Genomic DNA, 19,995 nt, shown 5'->3' with positions numbered 1-19,995 from the left:
GGCTCCTTGGGTCCCTGGCTCCCTGGCTTCCTGGCTCCCTGGCTCCCTGTCTCCCTGGTTCCTTGGGTCCCTGGCTCCTGGCTCCCTGGCTCCTTGGCTCCTTGGGTCCCTGGCTCCCTGGCTCCTTCGGTTCCTGGCTCCCTGACTCCCTGGCTCCCTGGCTCCTTGGCTCCTTGGTCCCTGGCTCCCTGACCCCCTGGCTCCTTGGGTCCATGGCTCCTTGGGTCCCTGACTCCCTGGCTCCCTGGCTCCTTGGCTCCTTGGGTCCCTGGCTCCCTGGCTCCTTCGGTTCCTGGCTCCCTGACTCCCTGGCTCCCTGGCTCCTTGGCTCCTTGGTCCATGGCTCCCTGGCTCCCTGGCTCCTTGGGTCCCTGGCTCCTTGGGTCCCTGACTCCCTGGCTCCCTGGCTCCCTGGGTCCCTAGCTCCCTGGCTCCCTGGCTCCCTGGCTCCCTGGCTCCCTGGCTCCCTGGCTCCTTGGTCCCTGGCTCCCTGGCTCCCTTGCTCCCTGGCTCCTTGGGTCCCTGGCTCCCTGGCTCCTTCGGTTCCTGGCTCCCTGGCTCCCTGGCTCCTTGGCTCCTTGGCTCCTTGGTCCCTGGCTCCCTGCCTCCCTGGCTCCCTGGCTCCTTGGGTCCCTGGCTCCTTGGGTCCCTGACTCCCTGGCTCCCTGGCTCCTTGGGTCCCTGGCTCCCTGGCTCCCTGGCTCCTTAGTTTCTGGCACCCTGGCTCCCTGGCTCCCTGGCTCTGTGGCTCCCTGGCTCCCTGGGTCCCTGGCTCCCTGGCTCCCTGGCTCCCTGGGTCCCTGGCTCCCTGGGTCCCTGGCTCCTTGGGTTCCTGGCTGCCTGGCTCCTTGGGTCCCTGGTCCCTGGCTTGAAGAGATCGCAAAATCTCTGTTTAAAGAATGGACTCAGTTGAAAATATTTTGTGGACTTTATGGGTTTTTCTGAGGGTATTGTCCCTGTGATGGGCTCAGCCTGCGTGATACGTGAGAAAGCTGGGGGGTTTTAATACTCCAGAGACCTCACGGCAGTTAGCTGTGACAAACGAACTGTCAGTCATCCAGTACAGGTTTGCCCACCAGTCCCAGCTAAAGGAAGGGAGACATGAATATTGACAAAAGAGCTGTCGGCCAGGAAGTGGGGCCACTGACAAAGCCACTCTAATATGCAAAAGCACAAAGGGGTTTTAAAGATTGGCGGGAAAGATAGTAGGTAGCAAGACTCCCATAAAAACAGGGTCTTTCCACTTTATTTTTAGCTTGGAGCTTGGAGCTTTTAGTGAAGCTTGTAGTGAAGCTTGTAGCTGGCAGCTTGCAGCTTGTATCTAGAGAGAGCTCTCTCTCCCTCTCACTCTCACTCCACCACAGAGGAAGCCGCAGTTCCGCAGAAGAGCGATCGAAACCGGCTGCGTGTGGTGGTGAGCATGGTCGCTAGTGTCCCAAGCCAGTAGCCAGATATCCCAGGCAAGTTGGGTGAGACTAAGGGCTCAGGGTTTTCTCAGAAGTGAAGCTTTTCAGGGCTATTCTGGGGCGTGAGCTTCGACTGAGTAATTCGTTGGTAGGGGTGGAGTTAGAATCCGCCAGGGAATTACTGCATGTTACTAGGTCTCATTCCTATATTGTATGTGTGTTGTTTGTAACCTGGATTTTATTCTCCACAGAGACAGTGATTTTGTTTAGTAATGCATGTTTTGGCCAGTGTATGTTAGACCAAATAAAGTAAATACGATTTTTCTGAAACATTCCTGTCCGTGACTTATTCTATTTACACTCTGAATAAAAATCCCGGGGTCTAGAATTTTCGTAAGGTGGGGGCGATTCGAACCGTCGGTCTAGCAATTGGGCTAGTATTAAAACCGCTTACATCTCATGGTGACCACGGCAGGACCCGGGTAAAAGGAGTGTAAATCAGTCATAGACTGTGCTTCTGGTGAAAGATCCCAACTGGAGGAAAGGATTTCTTCATATGTATTTAAGAAGGTGAACATCACTAAGAAATAGGTGCTAGGCTTGTTCCATGATGAGTGTCCAGCGGACGCAGCGGCAGAATGGACGGAGGGCAAGGAGCATAGGCGCAGTATTGAAAAGGCGATATGGCTCATCTGTCTGCAAAGACAAGTCCAACTGCTAGATGAGCAGGTTGGTAAGTTCGAGGCAGAGCTCAGGGAGTCCAAGGCACAGTCAGACGCAGGGGCGGTAGTAGGGAGCAGAGTGCACGAAGTTAAAGGATGGGTTCGGCAAAAGAAAGAATGGAAACAGTTTTCGGTGCATGGTCTGTGGCAGATAACATAGTCATAAGTGGATAATGTTAGTTCCCATCTTTGGATGCAGGATGAAACATTGGTATTTATACCTTTGCTCTCTGAAAACAGCGAAATGAGTGGCTTGTGGTCAGTTTCAAGCTCAAACCAAAGTCCAAACAGGTATTGGTGCATTTTCTTAACCCCATATACACATGCTAACGCCTCTTTCTTGACCATACTGTAGGCTCTCTCAGCCTTATGCAGACTTCTAGATGCGTATGCAACCGGTTGGAGGTTGCCCGATACATTGGCTTGCTGTAACACACAGCCGACCCCGTATGATGAGGCGTCCCAAGCTAGCACTAAATGTTTACATGGGTCATAGTGTACAAATAACTTATTTGAACATAGCAGGTTCCTGGCCTTCTCAAAGGCTGTGTCTTGAGATTTGTCCCAAACCCAGTCATCACCCTTACGTAGCAACATGTGCAAAGGCTCTAACAACGTGCTCAACCCGGGTAGAAAGTTACCGAAATAGTTGAGGAGTCCCAGGAACTCCGTCACATTCTGTGGTCTGGGTGCATTCTTGATGGCCTCTGTCTTTGAGTCCGTGGGCCTGATGCCGTCTGCGGAAATCTTCCTCCCCAAAAATTCTACTTCTGGCGCCAGGAAAACACACTTGGAGCATTTCAGCCTGAATCCCACTCTGTCTAGTCGACTTAAAACCTCTTCCAGGTTGTGTAGATGTTTGATGGTGCCACGACTGGTGATCAGGATGTCGTCTTGAAACACAACGGTGCACAACAGATTTCAGCAAACTCTCCATGGTTTCTCTGGAAAATGGCTGCCGAGCGAATCCCAAAAGGGCACCTGTGGTATATAAACAGCCCTTTGTGCGTGTTGATTCAGCCAGCTCCTGTGTCACGTAGACGGAGGTTAGGTCCAACTTGGTGAACGGCTTCCCCCCCGCTAACATTGCGAACAGGTCATCTGCTTTGGGCAGCGGGTACTGGTCCTGTAGTGAGACTCAGTTAATCGTTACCTTGTAGTGACTTGAGGGAAAATGATTTTTTCAGGGGCAAACACAGAAAGGGTAGGAGATGTGAGATACAAGAGAGTAATGATGATCCAGCCACAGCTGGACAGCTGACTGTAAATGCAGTAATCTACTAAAGGAGCCTTGATTCATGGCAACAGTTACATCCCTTTAATGCTTTGACATCCGAACTGGGACCAAAAGTGAAATATGGTTCAATGGAACAAAAATGTCCTAGGTTTTAACAAGGTCACTTACAATTGCACTTTAAAACTCCCAACTGCTCAGCTACTCACCATGATACTTTTGTAGCTTTCAGTCTGTTCAGTGTTTCCCTCTCCTCCATCTTTGATGTCCTTGTCACCAGTAAAATCTTCACTGTGTCCCATCCTGGCCATTCACCTGGTATGGCTGCCATCTTCACTCCATCAAATCCAAGGGGTGGAGACTTGCGTGTAACTGGGGCACATCACATCAAGCTATTTGGCCTCTGTCTTCGCTGACAAAACCACCAACTATGTCAAGATCATCCTGGAGAGCAAAGATAGCCTCTGCCTCGTCTCCATTAGCAACTGTATCCTTAAACCCATCTCACTGGCACCTACCATTACCTTCAGCATAGAGTGCGAAGACTATATGTGTGCGCACTTGGTCCTTGCAGCAGAGGTGGTCTCCAGTCGCCTTGGATCCCCTTGCCACTAGACCAAGACCTAGCTCTGTCAAGCCCGTGTGGTGGCTGGTGTACAACGGCCACCACACGTTAAAAAAATCCACGCACAGGCATCTTTCACTCTCCAAGATGTAGTTCAGGATCTGGAATATTAGGTCCTTCATTGAAACACCTATGAACTCATTCCTTTTTGGCATTGAAGCAAATCATCATCGCTTCGAGGGACTGCCTATGATGATGATGATGATGATGATGACCTTGTAGTCTCTGCAGATTCTGACCGTGCCATTGCTTTTCAACACCGGAACAATTGGACTGGCTCACTCGTTGAACTCGACTGGCGATATGATTCCTTCGCGTTGGAGTCTGTCCAGTTCAACCTCATGTACGGAACCGCCTGAGACTTGTGATGGACGGGCCGTGCATCGGGGCCCAGATGGATCTGTACCTTGGCTCCTGTGAAGTTGCCGATGCCTTATTCGAATAGCGAGGAAAACTTGCTCAGCAATTGAGCACACGAGGCGTCATCCACTGAAGATAGTGCTTTGATGTCGTTCCAATTCCATCTAATCTTTCTAGCCAGCTTCTGCCGAACAGCGTTGGGCCATTGCCTGGAACAATCCACAATGATAGGTCATGCACAGCTCCATCATACGATACCTTCACTGCCGCACTTCCAATGAATGGTATGAGCTCTTTGGTGTAGGTACGCAGCTTTGCATTAATTGGGCTCAGTTTGGGCCTTTGTGCTTTATTGCCCTACAGTTTATCGAAAGCCTTCTGGCTCATTATTGACTGACTCGCCCCCGTGTCCAACTCCATGGATACTGGAACTCCATTTAATTTGACTTTCAGCATTATAGAAGGGCTCTTGGTGGGGAAGGTATGTACCCCATACACTTCTTCCTGGGTTGAGTTGCCTGTGCTGCGTGATCCGCGCCGGAGCGATCATCCTCTGCCACGTTTGCACATTCGCTGGAGCTGCCCCATCGTTGCGCAGCCTTTGCACATGTAGTGCTTGAATCGACATTGCTGGGCCCGATGATTACCCCCGCAGTGCCAACACGGTGCTAATGGATTCACATTCACCCCCGATGGAGGACTCTGAGTCATCACAGGTCTTGCAGCCGCAGACGTATAGGCCCTGCCATGTGCAGTTCGGCCTGCTAGCAACGTCATTTTATGCACAGTACTTGCCGGTGAGCTTCGATGTTGAGAAGATATCTGTTTGTTGTTATCGTCCATGGCCATGCATGCCTGGGCGATCGCGATGGCCCTGCTCAGGTCTAGGGTTTCAGCAGCCAGCAGCTTTCGAAGAATGACCTCGTGGCTGATGCCTAGCATGAAAAAGTCCGGCAGCATTTGCCCCAACGCAGCTCCAAAATCGCAAGGTCCCGCAAGGCATCTCAGGTCGGTGACATAATCCACCACGTCTTGGCCCCCGGAGCGATGGTGCGTGTCAAAACGATTTCTGGCCATGAGGATACTCTCCTTCGGCTTGAGGTGGTCCCGAACCAGCGTGCACAACTCTCTATATTCCTTCGTCGTTGACTTTGTTGGTGCAAGCAGATTCTTGATGAGGCCGTATGTTTTAGGCCCACAGACGGTGAGGAGAACCGCCCTGCACTTGGCCACGTTAGTGTCTCCTTCCAGCTCATTGGCCACGAAATACTGGTCGAGACACTCGACAAAGGCTTCCCAATCATCACGCTCTATGAATCTCTCTAATATTCCAACAGCAGCCATGGTTGCGTGAAGGTTCGTATTCTGTTACTCGTCGCCAATTATAGTGTATAGAACAACTCCACGAGGCTGAGTACCGTGAACTAAACTTAGTGTGACCATAATCTTCTTTATTGGAGTGCCGCAGGGTTCAGTGCTGGGACCCCAGCTCTTTACAATATGCATTAACGATTTAGATGAAGGAATTGAGTGCAATATCTCCAAGTTTGCTGATGACACTAAACTGGGTGGTGGTGTGAGCTGTAAGGAGGATGCTAAGAGGCTGCAGGGTGGCTTGGAGAGGTTAGGTGAGTGAGCAAATGCATGGCAGATGCAGTATAATGTAGATAAATGTGAGGTTATCCATTTTGGGGGCAAAAACACGAAGGCAGAATATTATCTAAATGGCGGCAGATTAGGGAAAGGGGAGGTGCAACGAGACCTTGATGTCATGATTCATCAGTCATTGAAAGTTGGCATGCAGGTACAGCAGGCAGTGAAGAAGGCAAATGGTATGTTGGCCTTCATAGCTAGGGGATTTGAGTATAGGAGCAGGGAGGTCTTACTGCAGTTGTACAGGGCCTTGGTAAGACCTCACCTGGAATATTGTGTTCAGTTTTGTTCTCCTAATCTGAGGAAGGACGTTCTTGCTATTGAGGGAGTGCAGCGAAGGTTCACCAGACTGATTCCTGGGATGGCTGGACTGACATTTGAGGAGAGACTGGATCAACTGGGCCTGTATTCACTGGAGTTTAGAAGGATGAGAGGGGATCTCATAGAAACGTATAAGATTCTGACGGGACTGGGCACGTTAAATTTGGGAAGAATGTTCCCGATGTTGGGGAAGTCCAGAACCAGGGGACATAGTCTTGGGATAAGGGGTAGGCCATTTAGGACCGAGATGAGGAGAAACTTCTCCACTCAGAGAGTTGTTAACCTGTGGAATTCCCTGCCACAGAGAGTTGTTGATGCCAGTTCATTGGATATATTCAAGAGGGAGCTAGATATGGCCCTTACGACTAAAGAGATCAAGGGGTATGGCGAGAAAGCAAGAAAGGGTTACTGAGGGAATGATCAGCCATGATCTTATTGCATGGCGGTGAAGGCTCGAAGGGCCGAATGGCCTACTCCTGCACCTATTTTCCATGTTTCTATGTTTCCGCCCCATTCGTTACATCCTCAAAGAATTCCAGGAAATTTGTGAAACTTGGCTTCCACTTCATAAATCCATTCTGACTCTGCCTGATTGAATGATGCTTTTACAAATGTCCTGCTCATGCTTCTTTAGTAATGGACTCTAACATTTTCCCAACCACAGATGTGAGGCTAACTGGTCTATAGTTTCCTGCTTTTTGTCTGCCTCCTTTTTTAAATAGGGGCGTTACATTTGCAGTTTTCCAATATGCTGGGACTGCCCCAGAATCCAGAGAATATCTAGAGGGAGCCTGGATTCAACATCTGTTGGATGCGTTCCAAATTCAACATCTGTGGGAGAGGTACTGAATTCAATATCTGCAGGAGTGTGTCAGTATTCAACATCTGTAGGAGAGGTCCTGAATTCAATATCTGTAGGAGTGTGTCAGTATTCAACATCTGTAGGAGAGGGAATCAATTCCAAATATATAAAGGGGACATAATTCAACATCTGTAGGAGGGGGCCTGAATACAACATCTGCATGACTTGGACTCCTCATCTCGCTCCTGTTGTAAGTAGGCATTTGTAAGATCCAACTTTGAGAACATCTGACCACCTGTCAGTGTTATGAACAAATCTTTTACATTTGGCAATGTATTGGGGCAATTACCTTCAAGAGCCTGGTTTACAGTTACTTTATAATCACCACGCAACCTTACCTTACCATCTGTCTTAGGTACAACAACAATGGGTGTAGCCCAATTAAATTGATCTATCTCTGAGATAATGTACTCAGTCTCTAGGCCTTTGAGTTCTTGCTCAACTTTCTCCTTGAGTGCATATGGTACGGGACATGGCTTGAAAAAAACTGGTCGAACATCCTTCTGTATTCTGACACTCATCTTGAAGCCTTGGATCGGACTGCCTGGTTTGCAGAACTCCTTCGGATACTTCTTCAGGACATCATCTTTCGATGCAAATCGCGTTTCAACTTGAAAAATCTCATTCCAATCCAGCTTCAGTGATCCCAACCAATTTCTACCTAGTAATGCAGGCTTGTCTCCTGCCACTACTAAGAGAGGCAAGCTCTGAAACTGATCCTTGTTTTTCACCAGTATGGTGATACATCCTACCACAGGGATTTGCTCTCCTGAGTAGCCTCACAGCTCTATCTTTGACTTCTCCAGTGGAAAATCACTCAACTTGTCGAGACATAGCAATTCCGGGACTGTGCTCATGAATGCATCAGTGTCAATTTCCATGAGTATCTTGGTTCCTGTAACATCTAATTGGATGACGATACTTTTCGAATCGTTGTTCGATACTCTTGTGCTTCTGATGACATGTATCTCTTTGACCAGTTGCTTTTCTTCTATGCAATGTAATCTCTGTGGATTTCTACTTATAGTCTTGAAAGTTGATTTACTCTTCAGTTGGCATGCCTTAGCAAGATGCCCAGTTTTCTTGCAGAATAAACACTTTGCCTTCACATGTGGACAACTTTGAGCTATGTGTTGTTCCAGGCACCAATTGCACAACTTCAATGCTCTGTTACCTTGGCCAGGTGCTGAGGCCTTGGGGCCCCCCAACTGCCTTTTTCTTTTAACCTGCAGGTGATTCACCTCGGTTGTCTGACGACTGGAAATGGTACAAAATTCTGGGGAGTACTGGTCCGTTATATCCATTAACATAGCTGTCTGACAAGCAAAATCAAAAGTCAAGTTAGGGGTATCAGCAACTTTCTTCTGATTGCTTCAGTTTTCAGCCCAAAAACATGTGATGCTCAGTCCTGAAAGTTTCTGAAATGACAGCGAATAGTTAGCTTTTTAATGCTAAAATGTGCTCATTGATACATTCAGCAATTAATTGATCTCATATTCCAAGATAATAACTTTCAGCAATCTCCAGGGGCTCAGGATGGTAGTGATGTTCTAAATTGGTTAGAATCTCCGTAAGTGATGTGTCCTTTGGCATGATGGGAACAAGGACATTTTTCAGGGTTTCATACACCTCGGGGCCTGCTTCAGTCGGAAAATAGTCCGTTCCTTTGTTACACCTCCCGGTTACGGTTTTCATTATCGGGGAGTTCGATGATACTATTTGCGATGAAAAACTTTTCTAGCCGCCACATATGCTCCAAACATCTCTCGGTCACGATGGAACTCACCAAAGCGTCCTATTATTCCCATAGGCACGGCCATCTGGACTCTTCAGTTCAGCCAAATGTGCTTGTAATTTATCTGGGATTTTTAGTTGTGCTGCAACAGAAAGGACCTCGCTAGTCTCTCTGTTGTTGGCTGGGATCATCCACCAACAAAAATTTCAGCTACGGTATCCGGAAATCTGATCCTACGTCGCCAACATGGGATCTTCACTATGACATCACAAACACACACTTACAAGATGGCTTCAACTCAGGAAGTTGTCAGGTGACCAAGTCACCTGATGCTTTTATTGTATAAACAGCAATGGCTGCATTACCACAGTAATCTACTCGGTGGAGCAGTAGTTCACTGGGTGGAAGTATATATTACAGCCTTACTATCGCCTTACGTGGCTCAGTGTCAAATTTTGTTTGATAATGCCCCTATGAAGCACCTTGGGACATTTTACCACGTAAGACCCTATATAAATACAAGTTGTTGTTTTATCATAGACCCCGGGGGAGAGCAGATCCCCCCCCCCGCCCTGCCCCACTGTGTATCACAGACCCTGGGGGGAGAGCAGACCGGGCCCACTGTGTATCACAGACCCCGTGGGGAGAGCAGACCGGGCCCACTGTGTATCATAGACCCCAAGGGGAGAGCAGACCGGGCCCACTGTGTATCATAGACCCCGGGGGGAGAGCAGACTGGGCCCACTGTGTATCACAGACCCCGGGGGGAGAGCAGACCGGGCCCACTGTGTATCATAGACTCCGGGGGGAGAGCAGACTGGGCCCACTGTGTATCACAGACCCCGGTGGGAGAGCAGACCGGGCCCACTGTGTATCACAGACCCCGGGGGGAGAGCAGACTGGGCCCACTGTGTATCACAGACCCTGGGGGAGAGCAGACCGGGCCCACTGTATATCACACACCCCGGGGAGAGCAGACCGGGCCCACTGTGTATCACAGACCCTGGGGGGAGAGCAGACCGGGCCCACTGTGTATCACAGACCCTGGGGGGAGAGCAGACTGGGCCCACTGTGTATTACAGACCCTGGGGGGAGAGCAGACCGGGCCCACTGTGTATCACAGATCCTGGGGGGAGAGCAGACTGGGCCCACTGTGTATCACAGACCCTGGGGGGAGAGCAGACCGGGCCCACTGTGTATCACAGACCCCGGGGGGAGAGCAGACCCCCCCCCCGCCCCACTGTGTATCACAGACCCCGGGGAGAGCAGACCGAGCCCACTGTGTATCACAGACCCCGGGGAGAGCAGACCCACTGTGTCTCTATCACAGGGTGAGCTGGTTGGTGAAAATATAAGATAGGATTCAGTTCTGATGCTGGAAAATCTTCAGCTCTTATTGTTTAATGCATTTGACAATTACATTAAAGGGATATTTCCTCACATTCTTTAACTGCTCTCTGAACTTAGTCTGGGTCACAGCATAAATACAAGTGTTGGTGCAGCAACTCAGGGGTTGCAGCATGAAGCCCAGCTCTTGTACACAGAGAGGTAGAGATACAGCATTAAATCCAATGTACCACAGTCGGTTGCATATAGAATACACCACATACGTTGACCATAACAGGATGAAATTCCCCGAGATAACAAACAGAAAATGACAGATTTTCTGCGGCTCTCCATCTCAGGGTCTCTGGGACCACCCCCATGGCTGGGACCCCGGAGTCTCCTGCGAGCTCTGCTGGCCACTAAAATGTATCTGACGGTGGGAGCATTGAGCAGCAGGATCAGAACAAATGGGACAAAAGGGGTGAGTATATAATGAAGGAGTTCGATTATTGCCCAGACTGTTGAACCAACAACACCATCTCGTCTACAACAAAACCAGGGATCGTTGTCGAGGTAATATTTACCCGTTAACATAAAATACCAGAAAATATCCTTTAAACAGCTCAGCACAGTCACTGTTCCCAGAACCACAGCCGCTGTTCTCTCGGTGCAATATTTGGTTTTCAGCTTCTGGCAACAAATGGCCACAAATCAATGGAAGGTGAAAGTGACGGTGAACCAGACAGAGCAGTCTGTGGCTGCATACAGCAGGACGGCGTGGATATTACACACAGGAATGGACATCACGAAATGGAAGTGACTCGAAAAACGAACTGGAATTTGCCTCAATATCAGGTCGAGGATAACGACCTGTAGATCCGCTGCTGCCATGGCCACCAGGTAACGAGTGAACATTTGGAGAGACCGCACTTTCCCCGAGTCAGGATCACAATCGTCAGTAGGTTAACTGTAAGGCAAGGACATAACAGGAATGTTATACATCATGCTGGGACCCAGTGTAAATATTAGTACCATCTCTGGAAAACCTGTAAACATTAGGACCGTGTCTGGAGTCTCTGTTGCTATTAGCACAGTCTCTGGTTCCTCTGTTGCTATTTGCACAGTCTCCAGGTCCCCTGTAAATAATAAAACTATCTCTGCACCCTGTGTAAACATCAGCACCTTCTCTGGACCTGCTGTCATTATTAGCACTGTCTCTGCATAACCTGTACCTATTATTTCTTTATCTAGATCCCCTCTAAATATTAGTGTTATGTCTATAATGTACTTATGAATGACTCCACGAGGCAATGTGTTGTACTCAAACTGTAGTGACCTTGGTCTTTTATTCCAAACTCCAGAGTCGGCACAAACATGGTGTGCGGCCTTTTATACTGGGAGCTGCCACCAGGGCAGGAAACCCCTGGTCTCCACCAGTTGCACCTTTTAGTGGTGCCAGCATGGAAATACACAATGCAAACCTTATTGATAATACATCAGGTAACCAAGTCTCCATCTTATGTAACCACACAGTGACTACACAGAGAGTACATCCATAGTCTGCATATACAACAATTAGTACCATCTTTTAATCCTCTGTAAATATTACCACTTTCTCTGGATCCTGTGTAAATATTAACAGCTCCTCTGTACAATCTCTAGATTCTCTGTTAATACTAGTACCTACTCAGGATTCCATGAAAATATGTCTCTAGATCCACTAAATATAAATGCAATTTATGTAATTCTTGTAAATATTAGTACCACCTCTGGACCCCTGTAAATTATAATAACGTCTCAGTAAATATTAGTACCGTCACTGGATCCTCTGTTAATAATTTTTAAACTTTTAATGTATACATTCATGGGATGTGGGCATCGCCAGCAAGGCCAGCATTTATTCCCATCCCGAATTGCCCTTGGGAAGGTTGTGGTGGGTCTTCTACTTGAACCGCTGCAGTCCATGTGGTGAAGGTACTCCCACAGTGCTGTTAGGGAGGGAGTTCCAGGATTGTGACCCAGTGACTATGAAGGAACGGCCGATATATTTCCAAGTCAGGATGGTGTGTGACTGGGAGGGGAACCTGCAGGTGATGGTTTTCCCATGCGCCTGCTGCCCTTGTCGTTCTAGGTGGTGGAGGTCGCGGGTTTGGGAGGTGCTGCTGAAAAAGCCTTGTTGAGTTGCTGCAGTGCATCTTGTAGATGGTGCACACTGCAGCCACGGTGCACCGGTGGTGGAGGGAGTGAATGTTTAAGGTGGTGGATGGGGGGCCGATCAAGCGGCTGCTTTGTCCTGGATGGTCAAACTTCTTGAGTGTTGTTTGAGTTCTACTCATTTAGGCCAGTGGAAAATATTGCAGCACACTCCTGACTTGTGCCTTGTAGATGGTGGAAAGGCTTTGGGGAGTCAGGAGGTGAGACAGTCTGTGTAGAATACCCAGCCTCTGACCTGCTCTTTTAGCCACAGTATTTATGTGGCTGGTCCAGTTAAATTTCTGCTCAATGATGACCCCCAGGATGTTGATGGTGGGGGATTCAGCTGTTGAATGCCAAGAGGAGGTGGTTAGACTGTCTCTTGTTGGAGATAGTCATTGCCTGGCACTTGTGTGGTGCAAATGTAACTTGCCAGTTATCAGCCCAAGCCTGAATGTTCTCCAGGTCTTGCCGCATGTGGGTACGGACTGTGAATGGACTGAGCACTGTGCAGTCATCAGTGAACTTCCCCATTTCTGATGTAGGGAAGGTTATTGATGAAGGACACTGCCCCGAGGAACTCCTGCAACAATGTTTTGGGGCTGTGATGATCCAACAACCAGAACCATCTTCCTTTGTGCTCGGTATGACTCCAAACAGTGGAGAGTTTTCCCTGATTCCCATTGACCAGTTTTACTGGGGCTCTTTGATGCCACACTTGGTCAAATGTTGACTTGATGTCGAGGGCAGTCACTCTCACTCTCACCTCTGCATTTCAGCTCTTTTGTCCATGTTTGGACCGAGGCTAATGAGTCTCTAGACCCTCTGTAAGTGTTGGTAAAGTCTCAGGACCCTCTGTAAGTGTTAGTACAGTCTCTGGACCCTCGAAGTGTTGGTACAGTCTCTGGCCTCTCTAAGTGTTGGTACAGTCTCTGGACCCTCTAAGTGTTGGTACAGTCTCTGGCCTCTCTAAGTGTTGGTACAGTCTCTGGACCCTCTCAGTGTTAGTACAGTCTCTGGACCCTCTAAGTGTTGGTACAGCCTGTGGACCCACTGTAAGTGTTGGTACAGTCTCAGTGCCCTCTTTAAGTGTTAGTACAGTCTCAGGACCCCCTGTAAGTATTGGTACAGTCTCTGGATTCGCTTGTGGAATCCGTGCTGACTGCTCTATTATACTTTCAGTTTCTAGGGGCTAGAAATTCAAAGATTAGCAGCTCCTGTTAGCGCCAGATGGGAGCATGAATGGGCATTGCAGAGAGCAAAATTCACCAGAACCCCCCCTGTGTTTGGGCTCATTCGAAAGGAAACTTAATTTGGGACTATCTATCGAAAAGTTTGGAACTCTAAAGTGCTTATGCAAGAAACTACGAACTTTAATAGCGTTATGAACTTTTACAAGACAAATTCAAGCCTGTGGACAGACCTATGGAACAAAAGAAGCCCATTTGATTATTGGAACTGTCTGGGTGTGAGAACTGAGCTAACCTGTCTGGAAGAATGAGTATTTGGAAATCTTCCTCCACAAGAGACATTACCATCATAGTATCACCCAGAGATAGCTCCCCATCAACATGGGTCTGGACAAACCATTTCAGCATATACATCAGGAAGAGGCCCAATCCAGCCTGTATGCGAAAGACTAAGCACAAAAGGTCATTGCAATTACCAAACTAATTTTTCCATCAGGAAACAGTTTTTCGAAGATCAACCCACCCAAGACATATCAACTTTAACGAACCCGACAAAATATTACAAAGAAGAACCAAGCCCGACAAAATGATAGAAAGGATTGTGAACAGATTGGGCGGCAAGATTAGAACACTGAAATCGTATAACTGGCCACTGTTTTCAACAGAGGTTGGAGAGACGAGAAGACGAAGAGAGAGAGAGGGGGAGAGAGGTGGTCGCTACTACCTCATCAAGACAAGGAGAGAAACCAACGTGACAGTTGTAAAACTAACTTCTCCAGCCTCGAAGTCTTGAAGTCCTGAAGGAAGGAAGAACATCACCATCTACCATTAACTATCAAAAGGATTGGTAAACATAAGTCCCTGCCCTGGAGTCTAACCGAGCTAGAATTAGGTATTGGGAGGTGGGAGGTATAATTTTACTGCAACCCCCTTTGAATGTGTAGTGTATGGTACTTTATTACAGTGATTCTAAGTTTGACCTTGTACCTTTCCTTGTCTTGTTCTTTATTAGAGTGATTGTAAGTTTGGCCGTGTATTTTCTTACTAGAGTAATAAGCCTGTATTACATTCACTGTAATAAAACCAAAGTTCTTTGCATCAAACCAGTGTCCTCTGCACTTTTGTCACCCGCCCCCAAATAAATCCAGAGTGCAGAACCCAAGGGAGGGGGAGCGATTCGAAACCGCTCAAGTTGGTCAGAAGGGAACCTGACCCCTCAGAGACCACAAACACCACCCCCTCCCCCCTCCCCTTACAAAATGACGACTGCGGCAGGACTCTGTTACACGGGGTGTGATGTGGAGATTGCTGGTTTGGGGCAAAGAACCAAAATGGAAGAGACGATTTCCTCCTATGTGTATAAGAAAGTGAATGTAACTAAGGAATGGGTGCTTAGTCGATTGCGCGCTGAGCGTCCAGCTGACGCTGCAGCCCAGTGGACAGCAAGTAAAGATCACAAAGAAGCAGTAGAGAAAGCAATTTGGTTGGTCTGTCGACAGCAACAGGTCTAACTGCTAGACAGAATGAATGAAACATTGCAGGCAGGGTTATGGGAATGTGCAGAGAGCTACCAGGAAAGGGTTGTGTCAGAAGAAAGATTATCAGGAGAACTCCGTCAGCTAAAACAGGAAAGGACCCAAATAATGGAAAGGTTTAAAAACAGTCAGGGCTATTTTTAATGTCAGGTTACCGAGGCCAAAAGTAATGAAAAGTCACTGAGGGAGGAAAGCACTCGCTTCACCCTACAAGTAAAAGAGCTCCAGGAAAGATTAAAAGATGTGCAAGCAGCGTATAAAATAGCTAGCACTAATGGGTTTGAATCAGGAGACCACGGTCCCTGCCAGCAACAAATTAAAAGTTTAAACCTTGCTCTGTCCAAGGCAATAGGCATGGTATGCCTAATAAGCCCGGGTACGCCCCAGGTAAACCTGGAAGAGAAGGAAGAAACAACCCGGCCACCACCTGTGGCACCAGTGACTACACCGGTGCAGCAGCAGGGGGGGCAAATCAGTTGCGGGCCGGACAGGGATAGTCAACCACCACCACCTGTGGCACTGAGTTTCAGCTCGGCTTGGACGCAGGGAAGAGAGGGAGGCGAGCCAGAACAGGGAGAGCCAGAACCAGGGCCAATGTGCCCGGTCCAGCAACAGAAGTTTGGCCCGCCCACTCTTAACGGGGGTCTCGGGCCCCTGGAAAGTCAGTTTGTGGCCCCCACACTCCCCACCAGCTTAGGGCCATGATAAGCCACCTGGGAAAGCTAACTCCAAAGGGAGACCCCTCGGTTCACTTTGTGGAAGTGGAACAGGCCGGGAATATTAATGGGTGCGATGATGCAGAAATGGCAAAGATGCTTCTCCTATCTCGAGACAGCAAACTGGACCAGTTCCTCTCTACTGAGAGCAAAAGAGGACAGAAAACACTTGCTGCCATCCAGAAAGACATTTTAGAAGCTATGGGCTGCAATGACGGGAGTCCCTTCTCGAGAGTAGAGAAAACGGTGCAGCTCACAGGAGAACCCCCACAGGCTTTCGCAGACCGACTGTGGCCGGTGTACAAAAGCACGTGTAGTGGGGGCATAGACAGAGATCACTTAAACCCGGACAAATTAGCACACTGACTCCGAAGCCTAGTAGCTAACGGTTTACCCAGAATAAGACCCAAGGCTGAGGCTTGGTTCGATCCCAGAGATTCCCAAGTCACAGAACAGGGCAGCTGACCCTAGCTTACAGAAACGGCAGAGGGACAGAGGAGCACCCACAAAAGGGAAGGGTTCACGAAATCCGACCTAACCAAGACAAGAGAGAATGGCATCACGAGGGGGGCAACTCCTCCGATACAAAACGTCCCCGTGTTGGGTGCGGAAAGAGTGGGCACTGGAGAAGGGATTGTAAAAATCCTTGGATAGAGCAGGAAAGAGTTCTCCAGCCCCTGCCCAAAAGACCGAGACAGATAAACCAGTCCCTCCCCACTCATTCGACACCTTTTTAACTGCACTCCGAGCCATGTTAGATGGCCCTGGAAAGGTAGCCACCGCCACTGCTACCGAGATCCCATCTGCCCCCTCCCAACCAAAACCATGACTAGGACAGGCACAGCCCATCCACCTGTGTGCCCTCGAGTATGGTGCATGGGGGAGACCGACCGTACAGATGGAAGTGGAAAAGGTGAAAGGGACTTACCTGTTGGACACCGTGCCTCAAGCACCCTTGTCTCTGCAACTAACCCCGCCGCCTCACCTCTGTCTAACGGGGTCCCCTACAGCTTGGTGGGTTTCACGGGCACTGAACAGACTGGTTCATTCTCCGTTCCACTCTCCATTCATTTTGGTACACTCCACACTAAGTGGACTTGTGTCCTGATGAAGTGGGAGCAGGAAGGGAGAGGGATCCTGGGGGCTGACTTCATCCTAGGCCACGGGATCCTGGTGGATTTAAGAAACCACTGTCTTTGGGGGTCAGTCTGTATGGGACAGGAGAGTGAGGTGATGGTTATCCCAAGAAAACAGCGAAAAGGGACGGTGTGCACCATGAAACCAAAGGAGGGTTACGACCTTGAATCACTGGTCAGTAACACCCCTGTAGAATATCAAGAGTATGTGAGGAAAAATCTTGCAGCTTTTGCCACTCACAAACATGACTGCGGGAGAATAAATGGGGTCGAGGTTAGCAAAGATGGGGACCCCATGACCCGACCACGGAAACAGTACAACTTCCCCAGGGAGGCGGTGGCAGACATGGAAACAGCCTTGGGTTTGCTGGTTAAACAGAGGGTATTGAGACCAATGGCTACCCATGTGAACTCTCCAATTTGGCCGGTTAAGAAACCGGAAAACTCCTGGAGAGCCACGGTGGACTATCGAGTACTCAATCGTAACATCCCCGCCTGTGCACCCACTGTTGCTGCTGTCGCCGACCTCATTGGAAGTATCCCAGCCTCCGCGACCACCTTCACGGTGCTGGATATTTCCAACGGGTTCTGGTCCATACCTTTAAGAAGGGAAGATCAGTACAAGTTTGCTTTTACCTTTAAAGGGCAGCAATACACTTGGAACTGTCTCCCTCAAGGGCTTCCACAACAGCCCCAGTATTTTCCATCAATGTATGGCCAACTGTTTAAAGTGTTTCAGCAGACCCCAGCAATTATTACAGTATGTAGATGACCTGCTCCTGTTCACCGATGAGGGGGAGGAGCATGGCCCACTGCTGGCTGAGCTGCTGGAGCTGCTGAAAGAAGAGGGATTTAAAGTAAACCCCAAGAAGGCACAGATCGACCTGAAGGAAGTAAAATTCCTGGGCCTGGCTGTGTGCACTGGAGAAAGGGCCAATGACAAAGCTAGAAGGGAAGCAGTGCAGAAGTTACCCGCCCCCAACACAGTAACAGGAGTAAGATCTTTTCTAGGGCTAACCGGGTACTGCAGAGATCTCATTGAGGATTATGCAGCCACAGCAGCCCCTCTGCTCCGACTCCTACACAAGGGAGTGGAGTGGGAATGGGACAAAGGTTACGAGGCAGCATTTATCCAACTCAAGAAAGACCTGCAGACCGCGCCAGCTCTAGGGGCCATAGATGGGGGTAAAGAGTTTTTCCTGGAGGTAGCAGCCAGTGCGGACAGCCTGAGTGCAGTACTGCTCCAAGAGCGGCACGGCCGGCTGAGACCAGTGGTCTACTCCTCCAGGATACTCACAGACGTGGAGAAGGGATACTCCAACTGTGAGCGGCACCTCCTAGCCACTCACTGGGCTGTGAAAAGATCACTGATCTTCACAGGGTATCCCCTATCACACTCCTTACCCACCATACGCCCACCCAAATGTTCCTGGACGGGAGAATTAAGGACGGGACAGTGAGCAGTGCCCGCATTGCTCGCTGGACCCTGCTCCTCTCTCAAATGGACCTAAAGGTAAAGGGTCTCTGCGACCAACATGATTTATCCAGGGACTGCCCACCGGTAATCCATAGAAGGGGTATTGGAAATTGACATAGGCTTTCGGGCTGGGTTACACCCCACAGGCCGAGAGATCAATGTAGACGGTTCAAGCACAGTATCTGCGGGTGAACGACTCACAGGCTGCGGAGTTTATGACCCCAAGGCAGGCACGGCCCTGGCGATTAAACTCCCAGCACTATGAGCGCCCAGCACGCTGAACTGTCTGCGGTGGTGTCACACACCCCGAAGAATTCCCTAGTCCATACACGATTTGCTCGGACAGTATGTTCACATGCAATTCGTGTATGGAGTACCTGGCTATCTGGTCCCGCCGCGGATACACATCCGCAGACGGGAGACCCCTGGCAATTAAACCCCTACTGGAAAAGATTATGAAAGCCGTAGGGAACAAAGGGAATATCTACATAAATAAGGTGAAGGCACATTCCACCACAGAAACCCGTAGCGAGGGAAACCAGCAGGCTGACATGTTAGCCAAGCAAGGGGCCCGCACAGGGAAGCTCTGGGATCCACACAACTCAGGACCCATAGCAGCAGTCAGGGGCAGGATAGGGATGGCAGGGAAGGCAGGGATAGCTGTGCCCCCGGACCTAAAAACGGTTCAGACCCAAGACCCCGTCCTCAAAACTGTCCTGAAGACGCTAGCAAAAGGGGAGAGGGTAGACGGCCCGTACAGCACCGCAGCAATTGCCATTAAAGAAGGCAATGGGTAGTACCGTAAGAACACTGGAGAGAATTCCTCCAGCTGGCCCACGAGGGTCCTGGAGCAGGACACCCCCGACCTGAGACCACTTGGCAACGAGTAGAACAGGCAGGGTGGTGGCCGGGACTCAGGGAAGATGTCCGCGAATTCTGCGCTAGCTGTCTGGTGTGCGCGGCCAACAACCCTGACCCCCAGAAAAGAAAGATGTCTACAGGACATATCAGGAGAGTAGAGGGACCCTGGGAGTCGATCCAGATTGATTACATCGGGCCCCTACCCACTGCCCAGGGAGGTTACAAATACTGCCTAGTATTAGTGGACGTATTCACCAAATGGGTGGAAGCCTTCCCATGCCGAACAGCCACTGCCCTGGGAAAAGCCAGGATCCTGGTCAGAGAAGTGTTCCCTCGATGGGGATGACCACAATATGTGGAGTCCGACCAAGGGAGTCACTTCACCGGGCAGGTGATGCAGGAGACCCTTAAGGTACTCGGCATCAAAGGGAAATGGCATGTCACCCACAACCCGCAGCCATCCAGGCCTGTGGAGCGTTTAAATCGCACCGTCAAAGAAAGGCTGCGCAAAGAGACAAGGACTCACCCAAGAGATGGGTAGAGGTCCTACCACTAGTCCTCATGGGGATCTGGGCCAGCCAGTCAAAGAGCACGGGGTACTCCTCGTACGAGCTCATGACTGGCAGAGCCATGCGAACCCCCA

At 49.5% G+C, this 19,995-nt stretch overlaps 1 protein-coding gene across 1 annotated transcript in view; it reads right to left on the bottom strand.

Moving 5' to 3' along the window:
- Positions 1–705: 705 nt before the first annotated feature.
- Positions 706–19,995, bottom strand: part of LOC139251248 (probable G-protein coupled receptor 139) — a 63,702-nt gene continuing 44,412 nt past the window's right edge. The window contains exons 3-4 of the mRNA XM_070873218.1: positions 7,522–7,769; positions 706–888 (exon numbers count right to left, since the gene is read on the bottom strand). Coding sequence (XP_070729319.1) covers positions 706–888; positions 7,522–7,769 — 431 coding nt within the window. The remainder of the gene's footprint in view (positions 889–7,521; positions 7,770–19,995) is intronic.

The sequence above is a fragment of the Pristiophorus japonicus genome, unplaced genomic scaffold (assembly GCF_044704955.1).
Source record: "Pristiophorus japonicus isolate sPriJap1 unplaced genomic scaffold, sPriJap1.hap1 HAP1_SCAFFOLD_426, whole genome shotgun sequence".
NCBI lineage: Eukaryota > Metazoa > Chordata > Chondrichthyes > Pristiophoridae > Pristiophorus > Pristiophorus japonicus.
The sequence above is the reverse complement of the archived record's forward strand: the minus strand, read 5'-3'. Positions and strand labels throughout refer to the sequence as shown.